Source organism: Ambystoma mexicanum, chromosome 8, assembly GCF_040938575.1.
Source record: "Ambystoma mexicanum isolate Mex_15411 chromosome 8, UKY_AmexF1_1, whole genome shotgun sequence".
Lineage (NCBI taxonomy): Eukaryota > Metazoa > Chordata > Amphibia > Caudata > Ambystomatidae > Ambystoma > Ambystoma mexicanum.
This window is the reverse complement of record NC_090929.1, coordinates 226,463,947-226,488,464: the sequence shown is the minus strand read 5'-3', so window position 1 is coordinate 226,488,464 and position 24,518 is coordinate 226,463,947. Positions and strand designations below refer to the sequence as shown.

The 24,518-nt window shown below is 46.9% G+C and overlaps 1 protein-coding gene across 5 annotated transcripts in view; it reads right to left on the bottom strand.

Annotated features, from left to right (window-relative positions):
- Positions 1–24,518, bottom strand: part of STRBP (spermatid perinuclear RNA binding protein) — a 1,497,608-nt gene that overhangs the window by 810,660 nt on the left and 662,430 nt on the right. For all 5 annotated transcript variants that reach the window (XM_069609636.1, XM_069609639.1, XM_069609638.1 and 2 more), the window contains one exon: positions 16,925–17,011. In XM_069609636.1, coding sequence (XP_069465737.1) covers positions 16,925–17,011 — 87 coding nt within the window. The remainder of the gene's footprint in view (positions 1–16,924; positions 17,012–24,518) is intronic.

Here is a 24,518-nt window from a genome sequence, read left to right as displayed (position 1 = left end):
GATCAAGCTTGATATAAATACAGGCGTTTTTCACCTGGTCGAGGAGTTCCGGGATCAGAGGTAAGGGGTATCTGTTTTTTACTGTTATCTGATTCAGAGCACGGTAATCAATACAGGTTCTGAGGTCACCTTCTTTTTTTGGTACGAAGAACAGAGCCGAGGATGCAGGAGACTTTGACGGACGGATAAAGCCATTGGCCAGATACTGGTCTAAATACTGTCGCAGATGAAGGTTCTCAGGCTCGGTGAGGGCGTAAATCCTACTGCAAGGGGGAGTTGCACCGGGTAGCAGATCTATCTGACAATCGTATGATCTGTGAGGTGGCAAGGTGTTAGCCTGTTCCTTTTGAAAAACATCTTGGAACTCTCGATACTCTTGAGGTAATTGTGGACCGTCAGTCGTTGCTGACGCTAGGCCAATGCTGGGTCGTGGATAGCAGGTTGGTGCACACTCAGAGAACATTATCGTCTTTGCTCGCCAATCAATCTGAGGGTTGTGTTTCTCCAACCAAGGGATTCCTCGGATTACTTGGAATTGAGGAGCCTTGATCACGTCGAACACAATTACCTCCCGATGCCCGTCTTGGCCTAGTAACGTCACTTCAGCAGCGGTATGGGTTACCGGTCCGGAGGCGATTTCGGTCCCATCCACCGTGGTAATGACGTCTTTAACCGCCTTTGGACAAAGAGGTAGGTTCATCCTGGAAGCCAATTCGCGGTCCACGTAATTTCCTATTGCTCCACTATCAGTGTATGCCTTAATAGCATGCAAACGTTCTGGTTGCTTTGGGTTTACGAGGACCATAGGCATTATGAAGTGCGAGGTCAAAGAACTGGTTTTTAAGCTCGGCAAGCGGACCTCTACACTTGTCGGGTGAGGTTGTTTCCCGGCTCAGGCTTTTCAGAGTTCTTGTCAGAAGCTCCTACTGTCTTCTTAGGTGGTTTTACCGGGCAATCTCGAAGAAAATGTCCAGAGTTTCCACAATAGAGGCACAATTGCATTTGTTGTCTTCTGTCACGCTCTTTCTGGGTTAAGGGACCCTTTACGACCCCAATCTGCATAGGTTCAACGGTGTCGACCCCTTTGGCGTTGCTTTGTGTTTTCGTGAATACTCTGGTTTCAAACCTGGATCGGTCCGCCTTTCTGTTTGAGCCTATGATCCAATTGGACCACCAAATTAATATATTCCGAACAGTCCTGAAGAGGATTCACGACCTGGGTAAGGACGTCTTTAAGTTCACCACGCAGACCTCTGTGAAATAGCGTGATCCTTTTATCCTGGGGCCATCTAGTTTCCATGATTAACCTATTAAAAGATGCAATGTACGCTAAGAGGTCTTTGTTGCCCTGTCGCAGGGAGAGGAGTTCGTTGTCCAGGGCATGCCCTTGGGAATGTCTTGCAAAAAGTCTCTCCTTACTCGCCTGGAAGGCTGAGAAGTTCCGAAGAATTGGGTCATCCTGTGTAACCAGAGGGATCGACCAATCAGCGGTGCTGCCGCTAAGATACGAAAGTACAAAGGCTACCTTCGTCTGGTCAGTTGGAAAGGCTGCGGGTCTACAAAGAAAGTGCAGTCGGCATTGATTTATAAACACTGCAAATCTTTTAGGGTCACCAGAAAAGCGTTCAGGTGGTGCCAATGGCACATTTCCAGGTAGGTTGATTTGAACGGGATTGGTTTAAGTAACTGGGGTATAATTCCCCCCTGAGTTAGGTAGAGGAGTTTGCCCCGCTTGACTCTGTAATAACTGTCTGGCGAGATCGTCAGTTCGTTCTTTTGACATTATCAATTCCCTCTTAAGGGCGTTCGTTTCCTGGCGAGCAGCATGGACTTCAGCTCTTAATTCCCCCAACAACTGGGCCAATTGGTCTGTGTCGGAAGTTTCCATAGCGCCTGGGTAGGAGATCATGGGTAGGCTTCGCGTTCTGTAACGCTCACCTGATTCCCACGGAGGCGCTGACCCAAACTGGACTGCTACAGTTGCTTCTATGACTATGATGAGGCGTAGAACTCGGAAGACGCTCTGGGCAGGACCTCCGAATATTGACTGTCTGGCTTGTAAGGTGAGTTTTCTGCAGGTGGAAGAAAAAAAGGGGTAATTACAAGCTGGTTGGATAAATTCTCCCACCAATCTTCTGCTTTTCCCACTTCTTGGTTCTCGACTGGTCTCCACGAACTCTCACCTTTGGTTTAGTAAAGCCGAGCTCTCCATCCTGCTTCTGGTGCAGGGGCGCGTGGAATCCAGTTACGTCACTGGATGATTTCAGTGTTTAGGCTCAGTGTCCTTTTGTGGCTTGTAATAGTCCTTCAGGTGCCGAGGAGCTGTTGGCGACACCACCACTGCTGTGCAAAAAGAGGCTCGTGAGTATAGAAGATCTGAGGCCGATTCTGAAGGAGCACCCTTTTATAATGTCCTTTTCTGTCTTTCAGGTGCCGAGATGCTGTGGGCGATGCCGCCGCTGTTGCATGTGCGGTGGCACGTAAGTATAACTGAATTGTGGCCGTTTCCAAATGGGCGCCTCTGATAATGTCTTTTCCTTCCTTTCAGGTGCCGAAATGCTGAGGGTGATGCTGCCGCTGCTGCGCGTGAAGAAGCGCGTAAGTATAACTGAGTTGCGAACCCTTCGGCTCGGACACCACTAACAATGTCTTTTGTCTTCCAGGTGCTGGGATGCTGCCGAAGCGAAGGCCGCGGTGAACTCCGGTGTGATCACGGATGGATAAGGTAAGCGAGCGCAGCTGCGAGCGTGTTGCCCGTTTTCTAACCTTATGTCTTTATTTGCAGGTTGTCGGAGACTGGACTCTTGTGGCTGAATTCTGGTGAGTAGATGTTCCTGTGCCTTTTCTTCATCCACAGGTTGCTGCTCGAGAAGCTGAGGGTGTGTCTGGACCTGGAATGCAGGAGCCGACTCGGTGAGCGTCCTGCTGCTGTTGCAGAATAACGCGAAGCACGTGAATTCTATCGGGCGTGGTTTAAATAGTGGAGAAGTGCTTTGGTGCGTATTCTTCCTCCAGCCTCACCCAGGTAAGAAAAGAGTTCCTGTAACAGAGGATTGGTCCCTCCCAGCCAGTGGCTGGGACTTCACCCAGCTTGGATTGTTCTAGGTGAGTATGCAGCATGGTCTGCCACAGGTAAGTCCACCCAATCACTACTGCACACTTTAAGAATATGAGCCCGGCGCCCATGGCGCCGGGACTGTGGTTCCTTATGAGCCTGGCGCCAGAGGCGCCAGGACATGGTCCAAAGGGCCCCTGTAGGGGCCTGCTGGAACGGGGGTGTGGATGATGAGCCTGCTTCCCGGGACGCTGGGCCAGTCTTGGCTCCTCGGGAGTAGCGCTCATGACAATAGTACTGTGATGCCTTTGAAAAAGTTAGCTATCTCACATTTTGGCAGTATTGTTTGGCCCAGTACATGCTCTTTCTTCGAATTTAGAGCATTAGAGTGGAAGAGGCCCTAGACAAACAAAATACAACCAAAATGTCAAAGCCCTCTTACAAGCTTACTTTCAGTTATGCTTATTGACAATAAAAACACTTAGCTATTTTAGTACCATTTCAAATATAAACACAAATGTGAAAGATTTGTATTTCTTATTTTCATCACGAACAACATCCTACTCAGAAAACCTTAAAACAAAATGAATTTTGTTGGGCGTTTTTAAAGCTTTGAAAGAAAGTAGTTAAACACTGAAAAGATATTTGAAGTTCACATCAATTAGTATTTCCGATATTTGTATACTTTGCATGACGAAGGGGAATATAAAGCTACCTTCTCCATAAAATGGTTCTATAGGAATTTATTTCAAATATTGTAAAGCTGGCTTATGTTATTTGTTTTCCTTCCTGGTAAGGTCTGCAAAACAGAGTATTATTTTAATTTAAGTCAAACATTTGAAAATAATGGCATCCAACTACATGACAAGAACTGGGAAATATTTTGTCAAGTTCTGAAATTGCAGACTAGGCTCAAATCCATTTAACACAAATGTCTGATCATGGGCATCTCATTTAATCGCAAATTCCCTGTGACTAAATATGTCAAGATGTTCAATCCCCAACAGCAATTACGTTGTCAGGGGACATTCTTAAAAGAAGAAAAACTCATAAATGGTTTAAATGAGTATAGTCTTGCTTCATATTTAATAATAGTGACCATTGATATATTGCACACCACAAATCTCATTTGTTTTGTCATTTTTTGGTTCACTCGTGGCAACACCAAACCACTGTCCTCTTCTAATCTCAGTGTATGCCCAGATATGTGCACCATCCTGGTAACTTCTAGTCTGTATCGTCTACCTATGCTAAGGTATGTATAACTTCATATCTGTCCCCTGTATCCATGTTTAACAATTTATATATTCTGTAAACCCTCTAATCTGAGTTCTTTGGTTCTTCTAAGGAATGTGAACCTTTTTCACATCGCTATTGGTCTACACCCTGAATTTCTACTAAAACCTGTATACCTTCCTTGTGGCTACTATTGTTATAATGTGCCCTGAAACTAGATTATAGTCAACTTTGTCATGAACCGCTAAAGTTGCCCTTAAAATGTCACTTAATATTCTGATTGTAGCAAGGAGAAAGGGAATGCGGGGACTGAACAGGGTGCCCAGGCTCCTTTTGATCTATTACCAGTTGTGCCAGTTTGTCGTCCCTTCTGCCCTATGGGTTGGGTGGAAGACACCTTTCCCATGGGGCTAGGGCTGTCTGTCCACAAACCAATCCCCCTGGGAGTGGTGCACAGAGGGTGGATCACATGGGGAAGGATGGCCCCTATGGGACTGGGGATGACACTATTCCCAGGAGACGCAGTATGCCGCCGCTTCAATGCCACAAAGCCCTTCTCTAATATCAACCCCACCCCCTCCAACCAGAACCAATATATTCTGATGCCAAATTAGGCAAAATAACATACTTGACAAGACTGAAATACCAACCAAGTATTTCATATCCAGATTGAAAAGAAGTACTGAGAAGATGATGACCGGGAGTCTGAGGATCATGTTGAAGGATTAGCGTGAGTGGTCAATCTTCTCACAAGATCTCATTGGGCTAAACAAAAGCAACAAAGCAGCACAGGAGTTCAAACTGAGCTCAGCTGGGATGCAAGAGGAGAATGATTCTCCTCCGAGGAACTGCGGGAGCTGTACATCGGGCAAGCAGACAGGAGCTGAACAGGAAGTAGTGAACAGAGACAGGGGTGAATGCAGACCTGATTTGAGCTGGAAGGACCCCTCACGCTGCTTCCATGACAAACCTCTGGCACCACAAGCCCGGCAAAGTACCTCGAGGAAGGTCTTGCAGCCGGGCAGAGTCAGATCTGCAGAGCCTGCCTTACCTGAATACTACCAGAGCCTCGACAAACAATGCAGCTGCTCTGGACACGCCTGTACTTACAACAGAGGAGCTAATAGGTACGCAGGTTGCCCGAGAGGAGTTGAAGGTCTGGGGAAGCAAGGGGTGAAGAGAGTCTGGAGCAAGAGGGTCTGGTACCCTGCAGGGACATTACAAGTCTGGGAACCATAGCCATATGAAAGCAAACCTATAACTGGGTTTGGGGTCCCAAGGAATAAGAGGGCCTAGGACCCCGAAAATAACATAGTGAGAGAAATCGTATGCTTGGCAGGAGCGTGAACCAAACAGATGCAAACACAAAGTGAGAGTCTGGGATCCGCACCCATATGAGAAGCCAAGAATAGGAGGGTCTGGGACCCCGAGTGAAAAAGGAGCAAACAAGGGATAATGGTATGCTAGACAGGAGAGTAAACTAAGCAGATACAATCCTATATTGCAAGTCTAGGACACGCACCCACATGAAAGGCAAAGGCCTGAAGTGACAAGGAACAAGAGCGTCTGGGACTCTATAAGAGAAAGGGAGACAGTCCATCAGAGGACAATGGCTTGGCCAGAGAGTTAAACCAAGCCGTTCAGATCCTTGTGAGTCTGGGACCCACATCTACATAAGAAGTTGAGAAGAAGAGGGTGCAGGACCCTGAGAGTGAAAAGGACATAATCCTATGTTTGGGAGGGAAGTGTGCCAAGTTGCTGAGATGCAGGAACCGTGAATCTAAGAAGTGCATCCCTGTGAATTGCTGAGTGACATTTACCTACAAGGATACGGGGCTCAGAAGCCCAAAAGTAATGAAACTAGAAGTAGTCTAGGGGAAAGGAACACAACCTATACCTATGAACATTGCTTATTTCATCACTTTTGATTGCCTGAGAGACTGGGAACTTTTCTGTTAGTTGGATCTACCAAGAACAGTTTACTTTGGGAAGAGATCATCCTTGCACAGTTGGTTTAAGTTGTTAGTGTGAAGGGCAGAGGTAGGGTTTTGAGACATCCTGACGATTTCATTTGTTTTCTTTGAGGCAGGGAACCCCCTCTTAGCTTTAGCGATAGACGGGTCTTCTTTACAACCCTTTCCTGATTAATAAAAGTCATTACCAAAAATAGGTCACCATTGTGTCCAAGTGTTACACAGTGCAGCATATCAGGATATGGAGGCGGGGCAACAAGAGATTCTTGCATTTCTTTGGTTTGGCTTGGATGGGGACCCAAATGTGTGGGGTCCCGGGACACAAACCTTCTTAGAACGGCCTGCCCTTACTTTCTGTAAGGCGCCTGGACACAAACCAGGCATTAAGAGTAACATTTACCCATGCAATGATTAGGAGAACAAGGAGCAGTGGCGTGGCAGCTTCAACATTTTGTAGATCACTGTTTTAATAAAAGCTCTCCACCCCTCATTGTTTGCACTGCCTGGTGCATGACCAATTATCAAAACAACAAAATTTGTTCAGGCATACATACTTCTGACACAAACAGGAAAAGAAGTTTATACATTGTCACTTGACTTCTATTGTGATATCTATCTGTGTCTTCCAAGCAAACATGCAGAGAGCCTTATAATCACATGTAGTGCCATAAGGGATACATTACTCACCGTAATCATATTTCTGGTGCTTAGATCTGCTTAGATTCACATGCTCTGCGTAGTCTGGCATTTAATGGAAGTCACAGAGTATTACAAGATTTGCTTTCGAAACTCAAAAATGGACACCGACAGTGTGTGTTTAGTAATACTATCCCTAGTGTGACGTGTACTGTACCCATGGTCCTTGTGCGTCAAGGTCCCTCAGATTGTTTGTTTCTGACATGAGGTTGCATGAAGTGTAGCGCGAGTACAGATGTGATAAAGCAGAATCCGTGACTACCCAGAAAACATCTATGCTCCTTCTATTCCAGTAGGGGAGGAAGGGTGGGCGCATGTGAATCTAAGCAGACACGCAGCAGAAATACAATTACGGTGAGTAATGTTTCCCTTCTGGAGCTTGTGGATCTGCTTAGATCACATTCTCTGCATAGATTAGCGAGCAGTATCTAGAGAAGGAGGTGGGAAGTTAGAAGGTACAGCGGCAAAGAGATCGCTTGTCCCCCCTGTGAATCTGCTTTAGAGTGTGTCAATGCAGTAATGCTGTGTGAACCTAAGGATGGAACTCCATGTAGCATCCTTGCAGATGGCATCCAGAGGGACGTTTGCAATGAAAGCTAAGGTAGCTCCTGTACTTCTGGTAGAGTGTTCTTTTGGGGTGAAAGGTAGAACTTTCTTGGATATGAAATAGAGTTGTATGCATTTGATTATGCATCTGGAGATGGCGCTCGTTGATGTGGTCGCCTTCTCTACAAAGAGTTGGTCTGTTTTCCTTAGGGGTTTGGTTTTGTTCACATAGTACAAGACTGCCGTCCGTACATAAAGTGTATGGAGGCTTCTTTCTGCTGAGTTTGATGGATTCTGAAATAAGACGGGAAGTTCTATGGATTGGTTTACATGGAACTTTGAAATGAACTTTGGTGAGAACCTAGGATGTGTTCCATGTGTATGATGAAAAAGGGGTCTTGTACCGAAAGCCTATAGCTCACTGACATGTCCTATGGATGTGATAGCTACCAGGAATGCAGTTTAATATGAAAGATGCTTTAGGCTGGTCTTGTGCATAGGCTCGAAGAGTGGCACCATGAGCTTGGAGAGCACAACATTGACATCCCAACATGGGGGAGGGTTACATTGGGGGTATAGCCTCTTTACTCCTTCCATGAATGCCTTAATGACAGGGACTTTCCACAAGAACACCTTGTTTTGCGAAGTGGTGTAAGCTGATAGGGCTGCCAGATGTACCTTTAAGGAATTGAATACTAGGCCGAAGTGTTAAGCATGTAGTGTAGAATGTTAGCTGGAGAACATTCTAATGGATTTGGTGAAGGTGATGTGCACCACATCACAAATCATTTCCACCTATTAAAATAACAGTGTCCGGTCTTGGGTTTTTGTGCCTCTGAGGATATCCATACACCTTTGTGCAAGGTTTAAGTAGACAAACTCTAGGACTTCACGAGGCAAGCTGCCAAGTTAATTGATTGTGTGTGTGGGTGGAGGGAGGCCCTCTTGTGTTGTGTCAATATGTTGTACGAGCACAGGAGCTTGATAGGGTTGCACATCACCAGCTTGAGCAGATGTGGAAACCAAGGCTGTCTCGCCCACATAGGAGCAACCAGGATCAGGGTTACTCGTTCCTGGTGCATCTTGTTTATCCTGATCAGGCGTGGTGTTAAGGAAAAGCGCAAGCAAATTTCCCCGACCAGTTTATCCACAAGGCGTTCCCTTTGAACACTAGCTGGTGAACAAGTCTAATGGGGGGGTGACCCCATAGTGAGAATATTCGGTGTAGGATATCGCGGTCGAGTTGCCACTCGTGTTCTTCTGGTAGAGGGTGTCTGCTTAAAGTGTCTGCCAGAGAATGGAGTTCCCCTGGAACATAGTGGGATGTTAGAAACGTGTTCCGCTTCAGTGCCCAGATCCATATTTTCTGGGATAGCTTGGGCAGACCTAGATAGTGTGTGCCTCCCTGCTTGTTCATGGCCGTGGTGGGGTCTTGTGAGGACCTGCAACGTCTGACCCTAGAGCTGTTGCTGATAGGCCTGAAGAGCCTTGAGGACTGCCTGTTACGCTCACCTGGCTCCCACAGGGGCATCGATCGGACCCGGACAGTTGCGACCTCCTCCAACGTGAAGCGTAGTGCAGAGATGACAGACTGGACTGGACCGCCTAATCTCGTCTGCTTGACCCGTAGAAGTATTCTCCTGCAACTAATCACCACCAATATTCACTTTCTGTAAGCTCACCTTATGTTTGTAAATGATGAGCTCTCCATCCTGCGTGGTATGCAGGGGCGCGTAGATACCGCGTAGATACCAGTTACTTCACTGGTTTGAGGGCATTGGAAAAGTTCCGGATGAATATTGACCCCGAGGTTCCAGGAGAGAACCCATAAGTATAAAGTTCAAAGAGTTCAATATGTCCGATGTTCACTCTTGTACATTCCTTTCTTGTGTTGCAGCTGGGCCCAAGGGAAGATTGTCCTGTGGCAGCTGATGGTGTTTAGGTAAGAGTCTGTATTACCCAACACTGTCCGGCAAAAGATGCAGATGTTTAAATTGCTAGTTTCTCTCTCCTTGCAGGTGCGGCGTAAGAAGTTGCAGTTTGTTACAGAATAATGCCTCTGGTTGTTAATCAGGTAAGTTTATGGTGGAGAGGTTGTATTTGTCGACTCTCTCGGCTCACCTTATGTTTCTTTTGTCCCCTACATGGTGGAATTCGGCGGAGAAAATGATTGAGGCTGCGCTGGATCGAAAAATGCTGTGAGGACTGGCGAGTATGGCATGGCGCTGCAGCTGGCGATGCGACGCATGTAGAATAATGTCCTTTTCAAGTTCGAAGACGTGATGGATCCGGAATTCAGGTAAGGATTGAAATAAAATCTGTTTTCTAACCTTTCCTTCTTCTTTCTTCTATTGCTAGGAGCTCTGGATTCAAGACGGGCGTGGCTGAAGACTGGATGCTGACTGCAGGCACGGTGAGCATTACGCTGCTGGATGCAGAATAACACGAAGCATGTGCAGCTGTTCGGGCGTGGTTTAAATAGCCTCCAAAGTAGTTCCAGGTAAGAAGTCCCTAGAACCACACCCGAGTAAAAAATAGTCCCTGTAGAAAAATAGTCCCATCCATGCCTCATGTTGGCTTGGATTCATTTGCAGCATGGTCTGCATGAGGTAAGTAAAGTCTATGAGCCTGGCGCCTATGGTGCCAGGACTGAACCCAGACAGCCCCCAGCCGGGGCTGCTGGGGTTTTATTAAATACCTGGATGCCTGCTCCCGAGGCTGATGGGCTTGATCCCGAAGCCCGGGGGTAGGCATCATGACACTGCCAAGGAGCACCAGGAAGTTGATATGTCTTTGGGCAGTAGCAAGTGTCCACTGCCCGTGGGACGCGTGGTGGAGGTAGTGCACCCCCCAACCGGCGAGTGAGGCGTCTGTAGTTAGGATCAGTGGAGCATGAAAAGATTTTCCTTTTAACAGGTTGTCCATGGACCACCAGTGGAAAGCCTGAACCAGGATTAGCATAAGAACCACTAGATCGTCCCACTGTCCGCTCGCCTCAGACCACTGTTTGGCTAACCATTCCTGCATTGAATGCATGCATGCGTGAAGCTAAATAAATGCAAGAGGCTATCATCCCTAGCAAGCGCATTGCTTTGCGTACCGTTATCTGGCGACCAACCTTGTATTAAGGTACCTGCAACAGCATAATGTGTACTCTCTCGCTTGAGGGGAATGCTAGCTCCTCTTCTGCTCTTAGGATAGCCCCCAGAAATTGTTTTGCTTGGCTGGGGTCTAGACTTGATTTTTTTCTCATTGATGGGGAAACCCAGATTGAAGAGTAGGTTTATTGCTTTTTGCGTGTTTAACTTGCAAATTTGAGATTCCCTGGTGATGGGTATATAGCTCGTGAGGGAAGCTGAGGGGCAACATGCTCGCCTTGGAAGCAAGACGACACGGAGCACCACAGGTTTCATCCCCAGGGTTTGCGCTTAGAAACCTCTGGGTATTAAGCACGTTACAAATAACCTTTCATATATACCGGGATGGACTTTCTGCGCAGGTGTGCTGCCACTACTGCGAGCACCTTTGTGAACACTCTTGGTGCTGAAACGATGCCGAATGGGAGCACTTTGAACTGGTAGTATACTCCTGCCATCTTGAAACACAGATATTTTCTGTGCGCAGGGTGCAGTGAAATATGAAGGTATGCATCTTTCATGTCCAATGCCGCCATGTAATCTCTGTGTTTCAGGAGCGGAATCACCTCCTGAAGCGTGGTCATGCAAAACTTTTGTGCTTTGACATATTTGTTTGCGGAGCGCATATCTAGCACTGGGCACATGCTAAGGTCTTTCTTTGGCACAAGGAAGTACGTTGAATAGATACCCTTGTTTGCCGGGACGATCTCTATTGCGTCCTTCTCGAGCAGCGCCTTTATTTCCTCCAGCAGTATGGCCGTTTCTTCTGCCGTTAGTTTCCTTTTGTCTTGGTGGGTGGTATGGTGGTTTCTGAGGCAATTTGATGCAGTACCCACCTGTTACGGTGGACAACATTCACTTGTCCGATGTCGTCCAGTGTCGGCCGTGAGGTACGTCCTTAGCGTATTTGCTTTTGTGCGTGTGTGTGTGCCCTGGCCGCCGGGGTTCTTCTCCATCACAGGACCGCTGGCCTCCTTCTCGGAGTCAGGGGCCTGCACTTGGGGTTCCGACGGATACCTATCGCCCTCTGCGTCACTCATGACCCCGTAAACTGCCCTTGCTCGAATCTTCTGTTACGTCTATGGAGGCTTCGGCATGCATGGCATGCGGGGCCCAGAGTTTCATCCGCCGATACTTTAGAGTTTTCGGACAAAAAAGCTAACAGGATTTACAGTGCTTTTTGGCGTGATACCTCGGGAGATGGTGATTGCACATTCAGTGCGTGCCTTTCCACAGGAATTTACGGTGGCAGGAGGAACAACATTTAAATGGGGTTTTGTCCATTATGTTTAAAAAGGGCAGTTGGGCGAAAATAGAAGAAAAGGGATGATGGTATGAACATTCTCTAAACGAAGTCAGTATAGAGAACCCCCTCCCCCTCTGTCCCTACTGCAATGGGTCTAGGCCCGTAAGGCCGCGTCTGGTCGTCGATTGATCACTTGTCGACAAGATGAATTTTCGCCAGGAGCCGTCAAGTGGTTATTTATTTATTTATTTGGAGTTGTAAAGGGCACAACAGCCCTGGGGCATCGTGGCGCTTGTTACATACATAGCTTAGTTGCAAATAATATGAGCATACATAAAGTTACAGGCAAGGTGACATTTTACATATTTACAGTAATCACTTTGGTTAGCAAATAGTTACACTTTACATTGCGAGGAGTGAAAGCTTGAGTTTTCTCCGAAAAGCGGGGAGTGAGTTTTGTGCTCCGATGTCTGGAGGTAGTGCGTTCTAGGATTTGGCAGCAATATATGGGAAGCCTAGGCCGCCGGCTTTGGCTCTATTGATGCATGGGATGTGAAGTTGGTTAGAGTATTGTGACCTGGTGGGGCGTGTAGAGGAGGATTTGGAGATAGTCTCAGATAAGTATGAGGGTGCAGAGAGTGTGAGGCATTTGTGTGTGAGGGCGAGGATTTTGAAAGTGATACTCTTTGACCGGGAGCCAGTGAGCTGCTTGTCTGGCCAGGGAGCTATGCTCCCTTCTAGGAATGCTTAGTGCTGCACAGAGGGCATTGTTCTGCTTGACTTGTAGTCTGTTTAGGTTAGGTTTTTGGCTGAAGTGCCTGCTAGAAGAGCATTGCAATAGTCTAGTTTGGCGCCAATGGTTGCTCTAGCTATTGAGAGGCAGTTGGGTTTGGATAGGTAAGTTTTATGGCGTTTATTAGTTTGGTGGTATGTTCAGAGGAGGACGTGATAGCGCTGACCTGTCTTGTCATGGTTAGTGAGGAATCTAAATAAACTCCCAACGTCTTGATGGCTGTGGATAAGGGGATAATGAGTTGTCAATGGTAAAGTTGGCATACAATTTATTGAGTTTGGCTAGGGTGTTCTTTTGGCCTAGTATCATGATTTCTGTCTTGTCCCCATTGAGGCAGAGGCCATTAACCGCCATCCATGCCTGGATGGTGGAGTAGATCGTGTGAAGAGTCTTAGCGTCTTCGTAGTATGATCCAGAGAGCGGTAAAAGTGCTTGTGTATCGTCAGCGTAATTCGTGTACGCGATACCAATGGAGTCAAGCTTGTCAAAGAGAGGCTTTGTGAACAAGTTGTATAGTGTGGGTGCTGTGCAAGAACCCTGAGGCACTCCGCAGTGGATTGTGGTGGGTGTAGCGCTTGCTATATCTGAGAATACTTTCATGGCTCTTCCTTCGAGGAAGGTGACCCAGAGCGCTGCTTCTTTGGAGAAATTAGCAGAGTGTGTGATGTGTGAAGTTAGAGTCTTCTGGTCAACAAGATCGAAGGCTGCTGAGAAGTCTAAGAGAAGCAGCAGGGCTGCTTCAGTGCCGTGTCCTTTCCGGATGCCCGATTGCCTGACCCCTAAAATGGAGTGGGTTTCCAGGAAGTGTTGGATTTGGCTATGAGCCGCTTTGTCCAGTAATTTAGGGAGGAATGGTACCGTGGTTATCAGTCTGTAGTTATTAGGTTATAGAGGGTCCAGAGACGGTTTTTTTAGTAGAGGGCGGACCCAGGCCTCTTTGAGGCTTTCAGGGATGATGCCTGATTTGAAAGATGCATTAATGAACGCTGTGAAAAGCGGTGCGGATTTGTCAGCACAATCCTTGAGGAGTTAGGTGGGCATATGTCCCCTTCACATGGGGATGGTTTGAGGTTTTTGAGTAGGTTTATAACTTCTTGTTCAGTGATGTCCCTGAAAGAGAAATTTGGTTTGGTGGCGTTGGTTGAGGCAGGAGTAGCATTGGTAGGTCTGGCCCCCAACTGCGGTGGAAGGGCTTTGCAGTGGTCCTTTATTTTCTTTTGTAGGGGGTCAATTTTGTGTAACATGGCAGATTGGATACTCATACACCATGCTTCGTCTTTGACTATTTCATCAGGTGTGTTGGGTGAGGAGATGAGCTCATTGAAGATGGAGATTTCTTTAGAGTGCGATTTAGCATTGGCGATGCGTGTGTTAAAAGCGCTCGCTTTGGCTGTGGTGATGGCTGCATGTATTTGAGGGCGATTGAGTTGAACTCGTTTTTGGCACTTTCACCTGGATTAGTTTGCCAGTTTTTCAGTGCTGCTCTTTTGCACGAGCGCAATGACTGAAGTTCTTCAGTGTACCATGAGTTGGCGTGTAGTGATTTATTTTCTTTTTTGCATTCGAGTGGTGCTATCTTGTTAATGGCTTTCGTGATAACATCCTTGTAGATGTCTGCTAGGTTGTTAGGGTCATTGGCGAAGGGGGTGCTAGTTCAGGGATATTGAGGAAAGGTTGCAGTTTGTCCTCTTTGAGCTTCTTGGAGCCTCACTTGCGCTGCAGTAGCAGGGGTGAGAATTTTGTGGGTTTTAGCAATTGGTAAAAGGAATTTGATACAGTTATGATCGATCCAGGGCAGGATGGTGTTAGAGGTGATAGTAGAGTGACAGTTATGATCTGCGATCCAATCTACGATGCAGCCTTTTGAGTGTGGGGGACTTAACACCTTTTGGGTGAATCCTAGATTGTTGAGTTCCTTGTGAAAGGAATCAGCAGGTTTGTCTTTGTCATCATTGAAACCCAAGTTGAGGTCTCCTAATAGGAGGGTCTTGGTGGCGCTTTTGAGGTTATTGCAGAGTATTTGTAGGAGGTGTTCCTGAGAGTCTGTGGGGAGGCCTGGAACAGTTGTGCAGCGTAGCGAACACCAAAGTAAACGAAGAACGTCTTCAATTAAAACTGTGGTATTTGTATTAACTTTTATATAGCGCTTTACATAAAACAAGAATACATTAGAAACAGTAAATTACAAAACATGAATCAAATAAACAGGAACAGTATGCAGAACAATTTGCCGAGGTCAGTAGGTAGAAACTGAGGAAGGGGAGAAGCGGGGGGGTGGTGGTGGAGAACGGAAGGGCCGTCAGGAGGGAGGTTGAAGAAGGTGGGAGTTTAAGGAGGAGCGGAAGGAAGGAAAGAGGAGATGGGACTGATCGGGAGAGGTAAAGAGTTCCAGTGAAGTGGGGCGAGGAGCTGAAAGGAACAGAAGCAAGATGGGGTGCAAGGAGAGGGCGGGACAGAGAGTAGGAAGAGGTCAGCGGAGCGAAGGGGGCGAGAGGGAGAGTAGAAAGAGAGGAGGGAGGAAACAAAGGGAGGGAGGGGCAAGATTATGAAGAGATTTAAAAACAAGACAGGAAGTTGAATTTAAGTTGAGAGTAGAAGCAAAGCCAGCCGAGTGAGGAAAGCGAAGAGGCGATGGAGTCATAGGGAGAGAGGGAGCAGAGAGTGCGGATTGCAGAGTGCTAGAGGGATTTTAGGAGGGCGAGATGAGAGGCAGGGAGGCCAAAGAGGAGAGCTGAACAGTAGAAGAGACGAGAAAAGATAAGGGAGGAAATTAAGAGTTTGGTGGCGTGGAAGGTGAGGGAGGAACAGATTTTGTGAACATTATAGAGATGGTAGCGACAGGCACGGGAGATGAGAGATATGGTGAGTAAAGGAGAGGTTAGAGTCAAATTGAAGACAGATTACGGGCAGAGGCAAAGATGGGGAGATGAGTGGGGGGGGAGAGGATAGAGGGAGTGGGGAGGAACAGTATTGGCAGGAAGGAATAAGACTTCAGTTTTGTCAGTATTTAGGGTGAGAAAGTGGGAGGACATCCAAGTTTTGATAACAGTGAGACAGGAAGAGAGTTTGAGGTGAATGTCGGGAGTGAAGGAAGAGAAGGAAAGGAAGAGCTGGGTGTCATCAGCGTAGAAATGGTGAGAGATGCCAAAGAATGAAATGACTGGGGCAAGAAGTGAGGTGTAGAGTGAGAAGAGGAAGGGGCCAAGCACAGAGACTTGGGGAACACCAAAGTCAAGTCAGTGAGTAAGGGAGGAACGGCCACCCCAAGAGACGGCAAAGGAGCGGTTGGAAAGGTAGGAGGAAAAGCAGTTGAGAACAGAGCCTTGCGACCAAATCAGGAAAGTGTCGAGGAGTAAGGAGTGATCAACAGTGTCAAAGGCGGCAGAGAGGTCAAGGAGAATGAGAATAGAAGAGTGTTTGGAGTAGCGAGCAGTGAGGAGAGAGTTAAGAACAGAGGCAAGAGCAGTTTCGGTGGAATGCTTGGGGTGAAAACCAGATTGAGTAGGGGGAGGAGGTTGGAGATAAAAGCTGAGAGTTGGGAATAGACTAGACATTCAAGGAGTTAAGAGAGGAATGGTAAAAGATAGATGGGTCGAAAGTTGGAGGCCAGGAGAGGGTTAGCTGATGGTTTTTTCAGTATGGGAATGATAGTAGCATGCTTGAAGGCTGAAGGAAAGGTAGCAGTGGTGAGACATATGTTGAAGAAAGAGGTGGAGTAAGGTATGAGAAGAGGGTAGATTTTGGGAATAAGAGGGGTAGGAAGAGGATACATGGTAATCAAAGGCATCTGCCTGGAAGAGAACTCTGCATTTGCAACAGACTTTGATGGGGAAAAAAACAATCTGAGGGACCTCGACGCTTGAATGACCATGGGTACAGTACACGTCACACCAGGTATAGTATTACTAATCAGGCCCTGTTGAAGGCAGTTTTTGAGTTTCGAAAACAAATCTTGTAATCGTCTGCGACATCCACTAGATGACGGACTATGCAGAGCATGTGATCTAAGCAGATCCAAAAGCTCCAGAAATGTAGTTTTGAGCCCATGAGCAACAGAAAGAAATAGGGCATGAAAATCACACAGAACAAATTTAACACAAATTAGTAAAGAGATACATTAACTTTTATATCCATAGTCTGTCAGTCAAATGTACATATGCAATAATGATATTAGCCATTAATCTCTTAGAGAATCACTTTCCACGAGCTGGAATGGATCTGACACCACAATACTCAACCTACCTTTTCTTAAACTGTGCTTCATCTTTTTGTTTAGGTCTTTATCATCCACTAACCCATCTTCAAAATGCCTTTTTAGAGTAGACGACCCTAATAAAAAAATAAAACATAATACTTAATCAAAATGAATTGTCAAAAACAAACAATACAATGTCATCCCTAAATTTAATAACAGGACAAGCAGTCAAACTGTAAAAAGCTGCTATGGTATCTTTAGTTGAAAAATGACGCATACAGCCCTTATTAGGCCAACAAATCTGTATGAATTCCTTAAATGTGTTCTAGCCATTGTGGCCTTCAGTTAAACATAATGAGTTACACCTATAACATATCTCTGGTGAAAAGCTTTTCATATAAAAGGACTACCATGCAATTAATCTTCAATATCAGGCGGCCCCAATAACACAAAGAACATGCATGTGCATCGCTCTTTGTTCCTGGCCACAACCAATAGCAACAATCATTATTTCCTTGCATGCAGCTCTGAACTTGAGTCATTAGAAAACTGTTCATTAGCACACTGGAAAGTGGCGCAGACCAATTAGATGCTCAGAACATGAGCTGTATTCTCTGGTACAAGCCTGTGTTCTGAGCAGACAGAGGGCTGCCGGCTTGGCCCCACTACCTTTACCCGCTCCCCCATAGCCTCCTTAGCACCCGTGTAGATCATAGGCAGGTGCGTTTAACTGAAAAATTATACATCTTAACTTGCGGAGCCATGCTCCATTTTCTGAGTCAGTTTCATTGTTGATGACATCACCGTCATCAACATAGAAAACAGACTTTGGAAATACTGCTGGTCACCGCACATCAAGGTAAGATTATTTTTTGTTTTTAAGTTGAAATCTTTTTTAAAATTTTCATCAGACTTGCATTGCGCTATTCACAATCATTTATTTTTAAATGAATTTTTATTTATTAATTAATCAATAGCAAACAAACAAGTGGACAGGTACAGTTACGACATTGCAAGGACAGGTTCCGTTGTATCATTACGGTCCTGTGGGCATATATCAATTGCAAAGTTATTCAGCATTGTAGTTCTTCGTGGTCTCATTTCCCTCCACCCTTAGAGTTCAGCTGCTCCTTAAATCCCAGCAGCCCTCATGTGCATCCAAATGTCTCTTGCCCAACGGTGCAGCCTCAGTAAATGCTCCTTATCCCACTGTGTTCCTCCCCGCTGGGCACACCCTCATCAGGGGCAAACATGCTTTGTATCCTCCACCCCTGTACTGTTCCCATGCATTCCTCTCATGAGGGCTCTGTGCCACACTGCAGTTTCCATAAGTGACCATCTCTGCAGGCCCACACACCAGGCCTCCACCCTTGAACCCTCTGCCGCTTTCCAGGCCATTGCTATCCTGCGTTTCGCAAGTATGCAGATAAAGTCTCATTTTGGCGATGTGTGCAATTGTGGCCCCTGCCTCTCAGAAACAACCCCAACAGGCAATATTCGGAGTTTCACGAGTGCATTTGGATGTCTCCCTTCTCTGCTCTCTCCATCACTGCCCTCCAGAATTTTTGAATCTGGTGGCACATCTAAACCATTTGCATCATGTATGCCCCCTCTTGTGTGCATCCCGGGCTGACCTGGCCTTCTTCCCCCGTTATGTATGACAACCTATGTGGGGTCATATACGCCCGGTGTGTTACGTACAGTTGGGTCGTTTTAAATGTGGCGTTCCTAGAGACCTGTTTGGTGTATGCCAGCACCCTTTCCCATTCTGCATCTGAAAACCCTTCCTTCCCCTATGCATTTCCCATTTACCTCGCACTTTCAGTCCTGTCGCGCCTCAGCTTTCCAGAAACACATCATACAGTCTGGAGACCATGTACCCGCCTTCCGATACATCATACATAGTGTCTAGTATGTCATTTATCATAATCTTTGCTTGCAGGTTCTCCCATTTCCTCCTGATACTTTGGGTCACTACCAAGTACAGCAGGAACTGGCCTTTGTGGATGCTGTGTTTGATAGCCAGGGTGTGGCAGTCAAGAATTCTATCATCTCGCAATAGGTCCCCCACTGTGGCCACCCGTTTGCTTTCCCACTGTTGTCTGTACTGTCCCACTGCTCCCTGCCGCCCTCCGATGACTCCCATCAGGGGTATATGCACCAAGCAGGGTTCCAGTATGCCTAGAAATGTCTATACCCTGCGCCATATTTCCTTATCCAGTTTCAGGAGCACAGAAGGTCTAGTCAAGTGTGTGTCCTCTACCCATAGAATCTCTATCAGGAAATGTCGCTTCAGCATTGGTTGCAGCAACGCTGTGTCCTGGGAGGCCTCGTATCCCAGCCAGGTTACCACAAATTGCGGCTGTCCTGCCAGGTAATAGCTCTCAAAGTGGGGCACTCTTATCCCGCCCTCCTTGTGGTCCCACGGCAGGGTGTTCAGGGCAATCCTGACACCCACAAGCTTGCACAGGAATGATCTGGTTATCGCGTCTACGTCTTGAAAGAATGCTTTGGGTATGTTGCAAGTAATACTGATGAAATGATATAGGAGGCTGTGGAGCACCACCATATTCAGAGGAGCACCCCTGCCAAGCATCCCCAAAGGTAGTCTTTCCCAGAACCTCAGAGTTCTGCATCCCTTCCAGGGCCCTCATTGTATTATTCTTGTGCGTGTCTTCGGGGCTATGCCACACATTAATGCCCATGTATCGAAAGGTGTCGGTCTCCCATTGTAGGCCCAGGTGCAGCAATTGTGCCACACAGAGTTCCCTGAGGTCCGCTAGCAGGAACAAACAAGACTTCACGAGATGTAGAGCATGGCAAAATGGTTGATAATGTCTAAGAGGTGGGGCAGGTTGTCTTCAGGTCGGCTTATATATAAAAGCAGGTCATCAGCGTACAGTGAGATCAAATACACTGCCCCATCTATCACTATCCCAGCCGCACTGTACTCGTTCCTGAGGAACACAGCCAATGGCTCCAGCGCCAAAATGAACAGGATCGGCGACAGTGGGCAGCCCTGCTTGGTTTTCCAAGACCTGCCTGCCTGTTTTGACTCTTGGCATGGGCCGCAAGTAGATTAGCTTAACCCGTCTCAAGTATGATTCCCTAGACCCAAACAGTTTTAGGGTCGCCAATAGCCAGTCCCATCAAACAGTTGAAGGCCTTCACCGTGTCCAGCAAGGCTATTGCATAGTCTTCCCTTCCTCTGGTTGTGCTATCTGTGACGTGGTGGAGCCTCCGCAGGTTTTACAAGGTGTTACGCCCGGGGACATACCCTGTCTGGTCAACATGGATCAGCCCCCCCTATGACTTTCTTGAGCCTATTTTTGCAATCCTGGTTCACCATTGACCCTAGTCTGTATGATCCGCAACTCAGGGGATTTTTCCCTGGCTTGAGGATTGGAACTATAATTGATTATTTCAGGCAGCACCCCCGGTCATGTGCTTCCATGTAGACTTTGAGCAGTCTAGGGGCTAGTGTATATGTATATATATATATATATATATATACGCTTTGTAAAATTCCCCTGGGAGTCCATCTGGTCCTGGGGCTTTAGCCGTCAGGAGTTCCCTAATTGCTTCCTGGATTTTGTCTACTGTCATCAGGGCATCCAGTTCGGCAGCCTGTGCCTCGGTTAGTTTTGACAAATGCAGTTGGGCTAGTGCATCGGATACATTTTGGTACACTTCGGTCGTGTCCGCTGAGTACAGGGATTTATAAAATCTGCCGAACATCTCATTGATCCCATGTTGTGTCCCGACTATGTCCCCACTTTCGACCGTTATGGCGCTTATCATGTCCCTTGGTTCTTCCCATTCACATAACCATGCCAGCAGTCTCCCTGGTTTGTCCCCCTCTGCCTGCAGTCTGTGTGTGTATTTCGCAAAGTCCAATCTGCCTAGTTTTTCCCATTCGCCAATGCACTTTTGCCTCAATCTTATCACTGGCTCTCCCCCCTGCTGCCTCTACAATGCTTTCCTTCAGAGCTATGTCATCCTCAATCGCTTCCAGCATGCCTAGTATTCATTTCCTAAGGCCTCCCGTCTTGCTTAGCCCATCTTAAAATGTGCCCTTTTTACCCTACTCGCGCCAAGCTACCATTTTCAAGATGGCAAAGGTTTCTCGCCATCTTGCCCTCACATTGGATGGAAACATGGGCACACATTGTTTATCACTTGCTGGACCCCAAATGGGTTGTGTTTGTGCACAGTTGCAATTTCGTACCACTCACAATTTCTGCTCTTCAAATAGCTCTTTGGAGCTAGAAATCCTTGGCCCAAGAATACGCCTAACCTTAGTTCACGTTTGATCTCAATAGACAAATGTGCCCCCTTTTGTCAAAATTGCCTTCAGAAGCATTCTGTTGGGGCAGTGAGAAAGTTTCTCTGCAGAGTTTTCCCTGGAGGTACGTTCTTGATCATTAAAGAGGTAGTTGGCACATCTATGGTTGCAGTGTGCCAAAATTCATTCAGTTGAATGACAAAAGTAGACCTCTTGATATGTACCCTATGTCACATATGGCAGAGGAAACGTTAAGTCTTTGGGAAGGTTCAAGGGTTATCATCTCTGAGGGACGAAGGGCCACCCCTATCAATCATCTGCCCACTATCTTTCTCCCTAACCCTGGGATCCATAACCTCTGGTTAGTTCCGTCTACAAATCTGACTTCTTCTAATGGTGATTTTCCTATATGCAGGTTGTCCAACTCCCTCAGGGACTTCCTAAGTCTCCCTACACTATCAAAGGGTAAGTGCTCTAAAGTGTTTTTTGGGATCATTCCTTGCACTTACTCTGTTGGATTTGGCTAGGTTCAACAACACTTGCTTCGTCCCTTCTAGGCTACCTACCTCATCACTACTCCCTCATTCACTCTGTCCCTTCAATGTTATACTGCTTTTTATATCTGCCTCCACCCTTTGATGTTACTAATCTGCCTCTCACACTACTACTCCCACTTGCCACGCTACTCCCGTATCATTCGCTTCACACTCACTCTTTGCACTAATTCCTATAAACACTCCCCACACAAACAAGCACACTCTAACTGCAGTACCACTTTCACTCCCTAGCCAATGCCTGAACCTGCTCCACAATCTGCCACTCTGTCGTCCTTTTAGCTGGTCTCTTGGCCGTTCTCCACTGCAGAGCTCACCAAATAACTCCTGCATGATGTACCTGTTTTTTATGCTCATCCTCTGTAGAGAATATATGATATACAAAAGTTTTCAACAGCAGCTACACTCTTGCATTGGCCTTGCCACGTAGAATGGGCGGCCCGGGAAGAACAGAGTTTCTGATCGTGTTACGGGTTCCGATTCCCCTGGTAAGCCCAATGGAAAGGGGCGAGTTTGGCTTCTCATTGGCCAGGGGGCCTCTTTGATGGTGCCCAGGCTCGATGTGACTGTTCAGTTGCCCAGTGAGGACGCTGATGCTTGCTTACAATGATCTCAGTCCAGTTTGCAGTGTTTCTCTGAGTCTGTCGGCAGCTTCCCTGTGTTGGTCTCTCTCTTTGGGTTGCGGAATGTATTGGCTGCCTGCAGTATTCTGGCAGCATAACTCTCTACAATCGGTTTGAGATGCTTTCATTTCCCATAGCAGGTTGGCGATGCCATTCTCAGTTTTCTGCAGCAGTAGACCGATGTGGCTCTCCCTTGCCTTCTGAGGCACTGCTGTGAGACAGGCATGGTATCAAGAGATGACACAGACAGATATATAGATTTTCAACTACCTTTATTTCAGTGGTGAGGATGGGAAAATATCTAACTTGCCCTAACTCCAAGGAGGGAAAGTTCCCTAAGGAAAGGTAAACTAAGGGAAATCTAAGTTCGTCAGTCAAAAGTAAAACTCTGTCTGCGTAAAGACCTGTGCTTGCCCTCACTTTCACAAAATAACAGGGTGTATGGGGTTTAGCCACCTCAAAGATATTCAAATTAAAGTCAAGGTAACAGTGGAACTCTTCCGTAGCTCCCTTCCCCAAGTTCAAGACACCCAGGTTCTGAAAGTTCCAGAGGGTTTCAAGATTCCCTGGGCAACTCAGAAGACTTGTCAGAATGTTCAAAATACCTTCTTTGGTTCAGGTAGTCCTCTGCAACAGGTCCTTCGGGCTTCCGTCGCCCGGAGCAAGACCCTCAGGACTGTTCACAAATACTCAAATTGTTTCAAAGTTGCTTCTTGGTAAACTCAAAAGGTGCAAATCACACAGTCTTATTAGCAAAATGTCACTCTTCCGCTTGGTTCCTGAGGAGGTGGGGCGCACTCCCTTCCCCATTATGAACGAAGTCCGTTTTGGGTTTGCCACCTTTGTATTCCCGGCAGCTTTCTTTCTCAGCTAAGCCTCGCCTGGTCGTGGCGCAGTTGTCTGTCTGCACGGTCCACCCACTAAAGGTTGTGCAACCAGGTACCTTACTTTGTTAGCGCTTCTTCTGTTCTTTTGGTGGGGTCTGTGTGGCCCCTCCTAGAACAGTCGCCTGCCTAAAGGGTCACCCAAGTGTTTCTCAATATTCTATTTACGGAAAGCCCCTTTTCCTTTACTTTCAGGAGTTTGCTCCCACTTTGGTTTTTGCACAGCTCCCCCTTTTTGGATCTCTATATTTTGCTTGCTTTTCACCACTGCGCACAGCTCCTCTCTTCTCACAGGACCTTCCACTTTAATTAGAGTATTTTGATAACGTTCACTCGAACTAAGAGCTTTTCCATTATCGTGCCACCTGCACACGTTCGCCTGGATACTTTGTAATGTTAGCAACCATTTCTCACGTACCTGGTTTCTCTCATTCAATGAAACTCACCGGTCCTGTGGTTGCTTCGGCTGGCTTCTGCTCCTATGGCTGAGGTAAGGGTGTCGATCCCTGCCCTTCAGACATTCCTAGGCTCTCCCTCTCTTACTGCCCAGGGGAACAAGCAACCTTCTCGGTATTGTAGGAATCGCCTCGCCTCTCACTCTTGGACTTTGGCTCCTTGGAGACACGGCTCCCTCCTCCCCGAGTTGCTCTGCAGGGGCAAGCATCTCAGCATCCTGCTCTCCGACTTCTGGTCCTGGGATACTCCGGCTCAGCTGCGACTTCCGTCCGACCTCCTACTTGTTCCAACCATTGAGCGCCTTGGTGCTTTGTATACTGTTTTGACAGGTTTACAGGCTGCAGGTGTGCACAATAAAAATCAATTGGCTGACTTTGCCTGGCCTTGTTAATGGGACATAGAAAGTGGAGAGGTCGATATGCCTTGATCTGCATCTTCTTCTCCTCAATACTATGATGGTGTTTCTCATAGGAAATCTGCACTCCTCGATCTCCTCTTCTTCGTCCCAGTACTGAAGTGGTGTTTGGGGATTTGAGGGGAGCAGAGGGTGTTTGAACACATCCCATAAAGGCCAGGGGGATGGGGGTGTTAGATAGGTCATTATCAAGAAGGGGGAGTACCATGTTTCTGGTCTAGGGGCGTTCTTATGATAGGAAAGAAGTATTGCGGTTAATTCTCTCCCTTTTCTATGTTAGGGTATGAGGTTTTCTCCTCATCTTATCAGGATAATGATAACAAGAAATCCGTGGCTTCAGTTCATTCACCCTGGCACCCTGGTGGATGGGGGTTAGTAGGGAAGGAAAGGATTGGGTCTCACCATAGGGTTTACTATTAGAGGG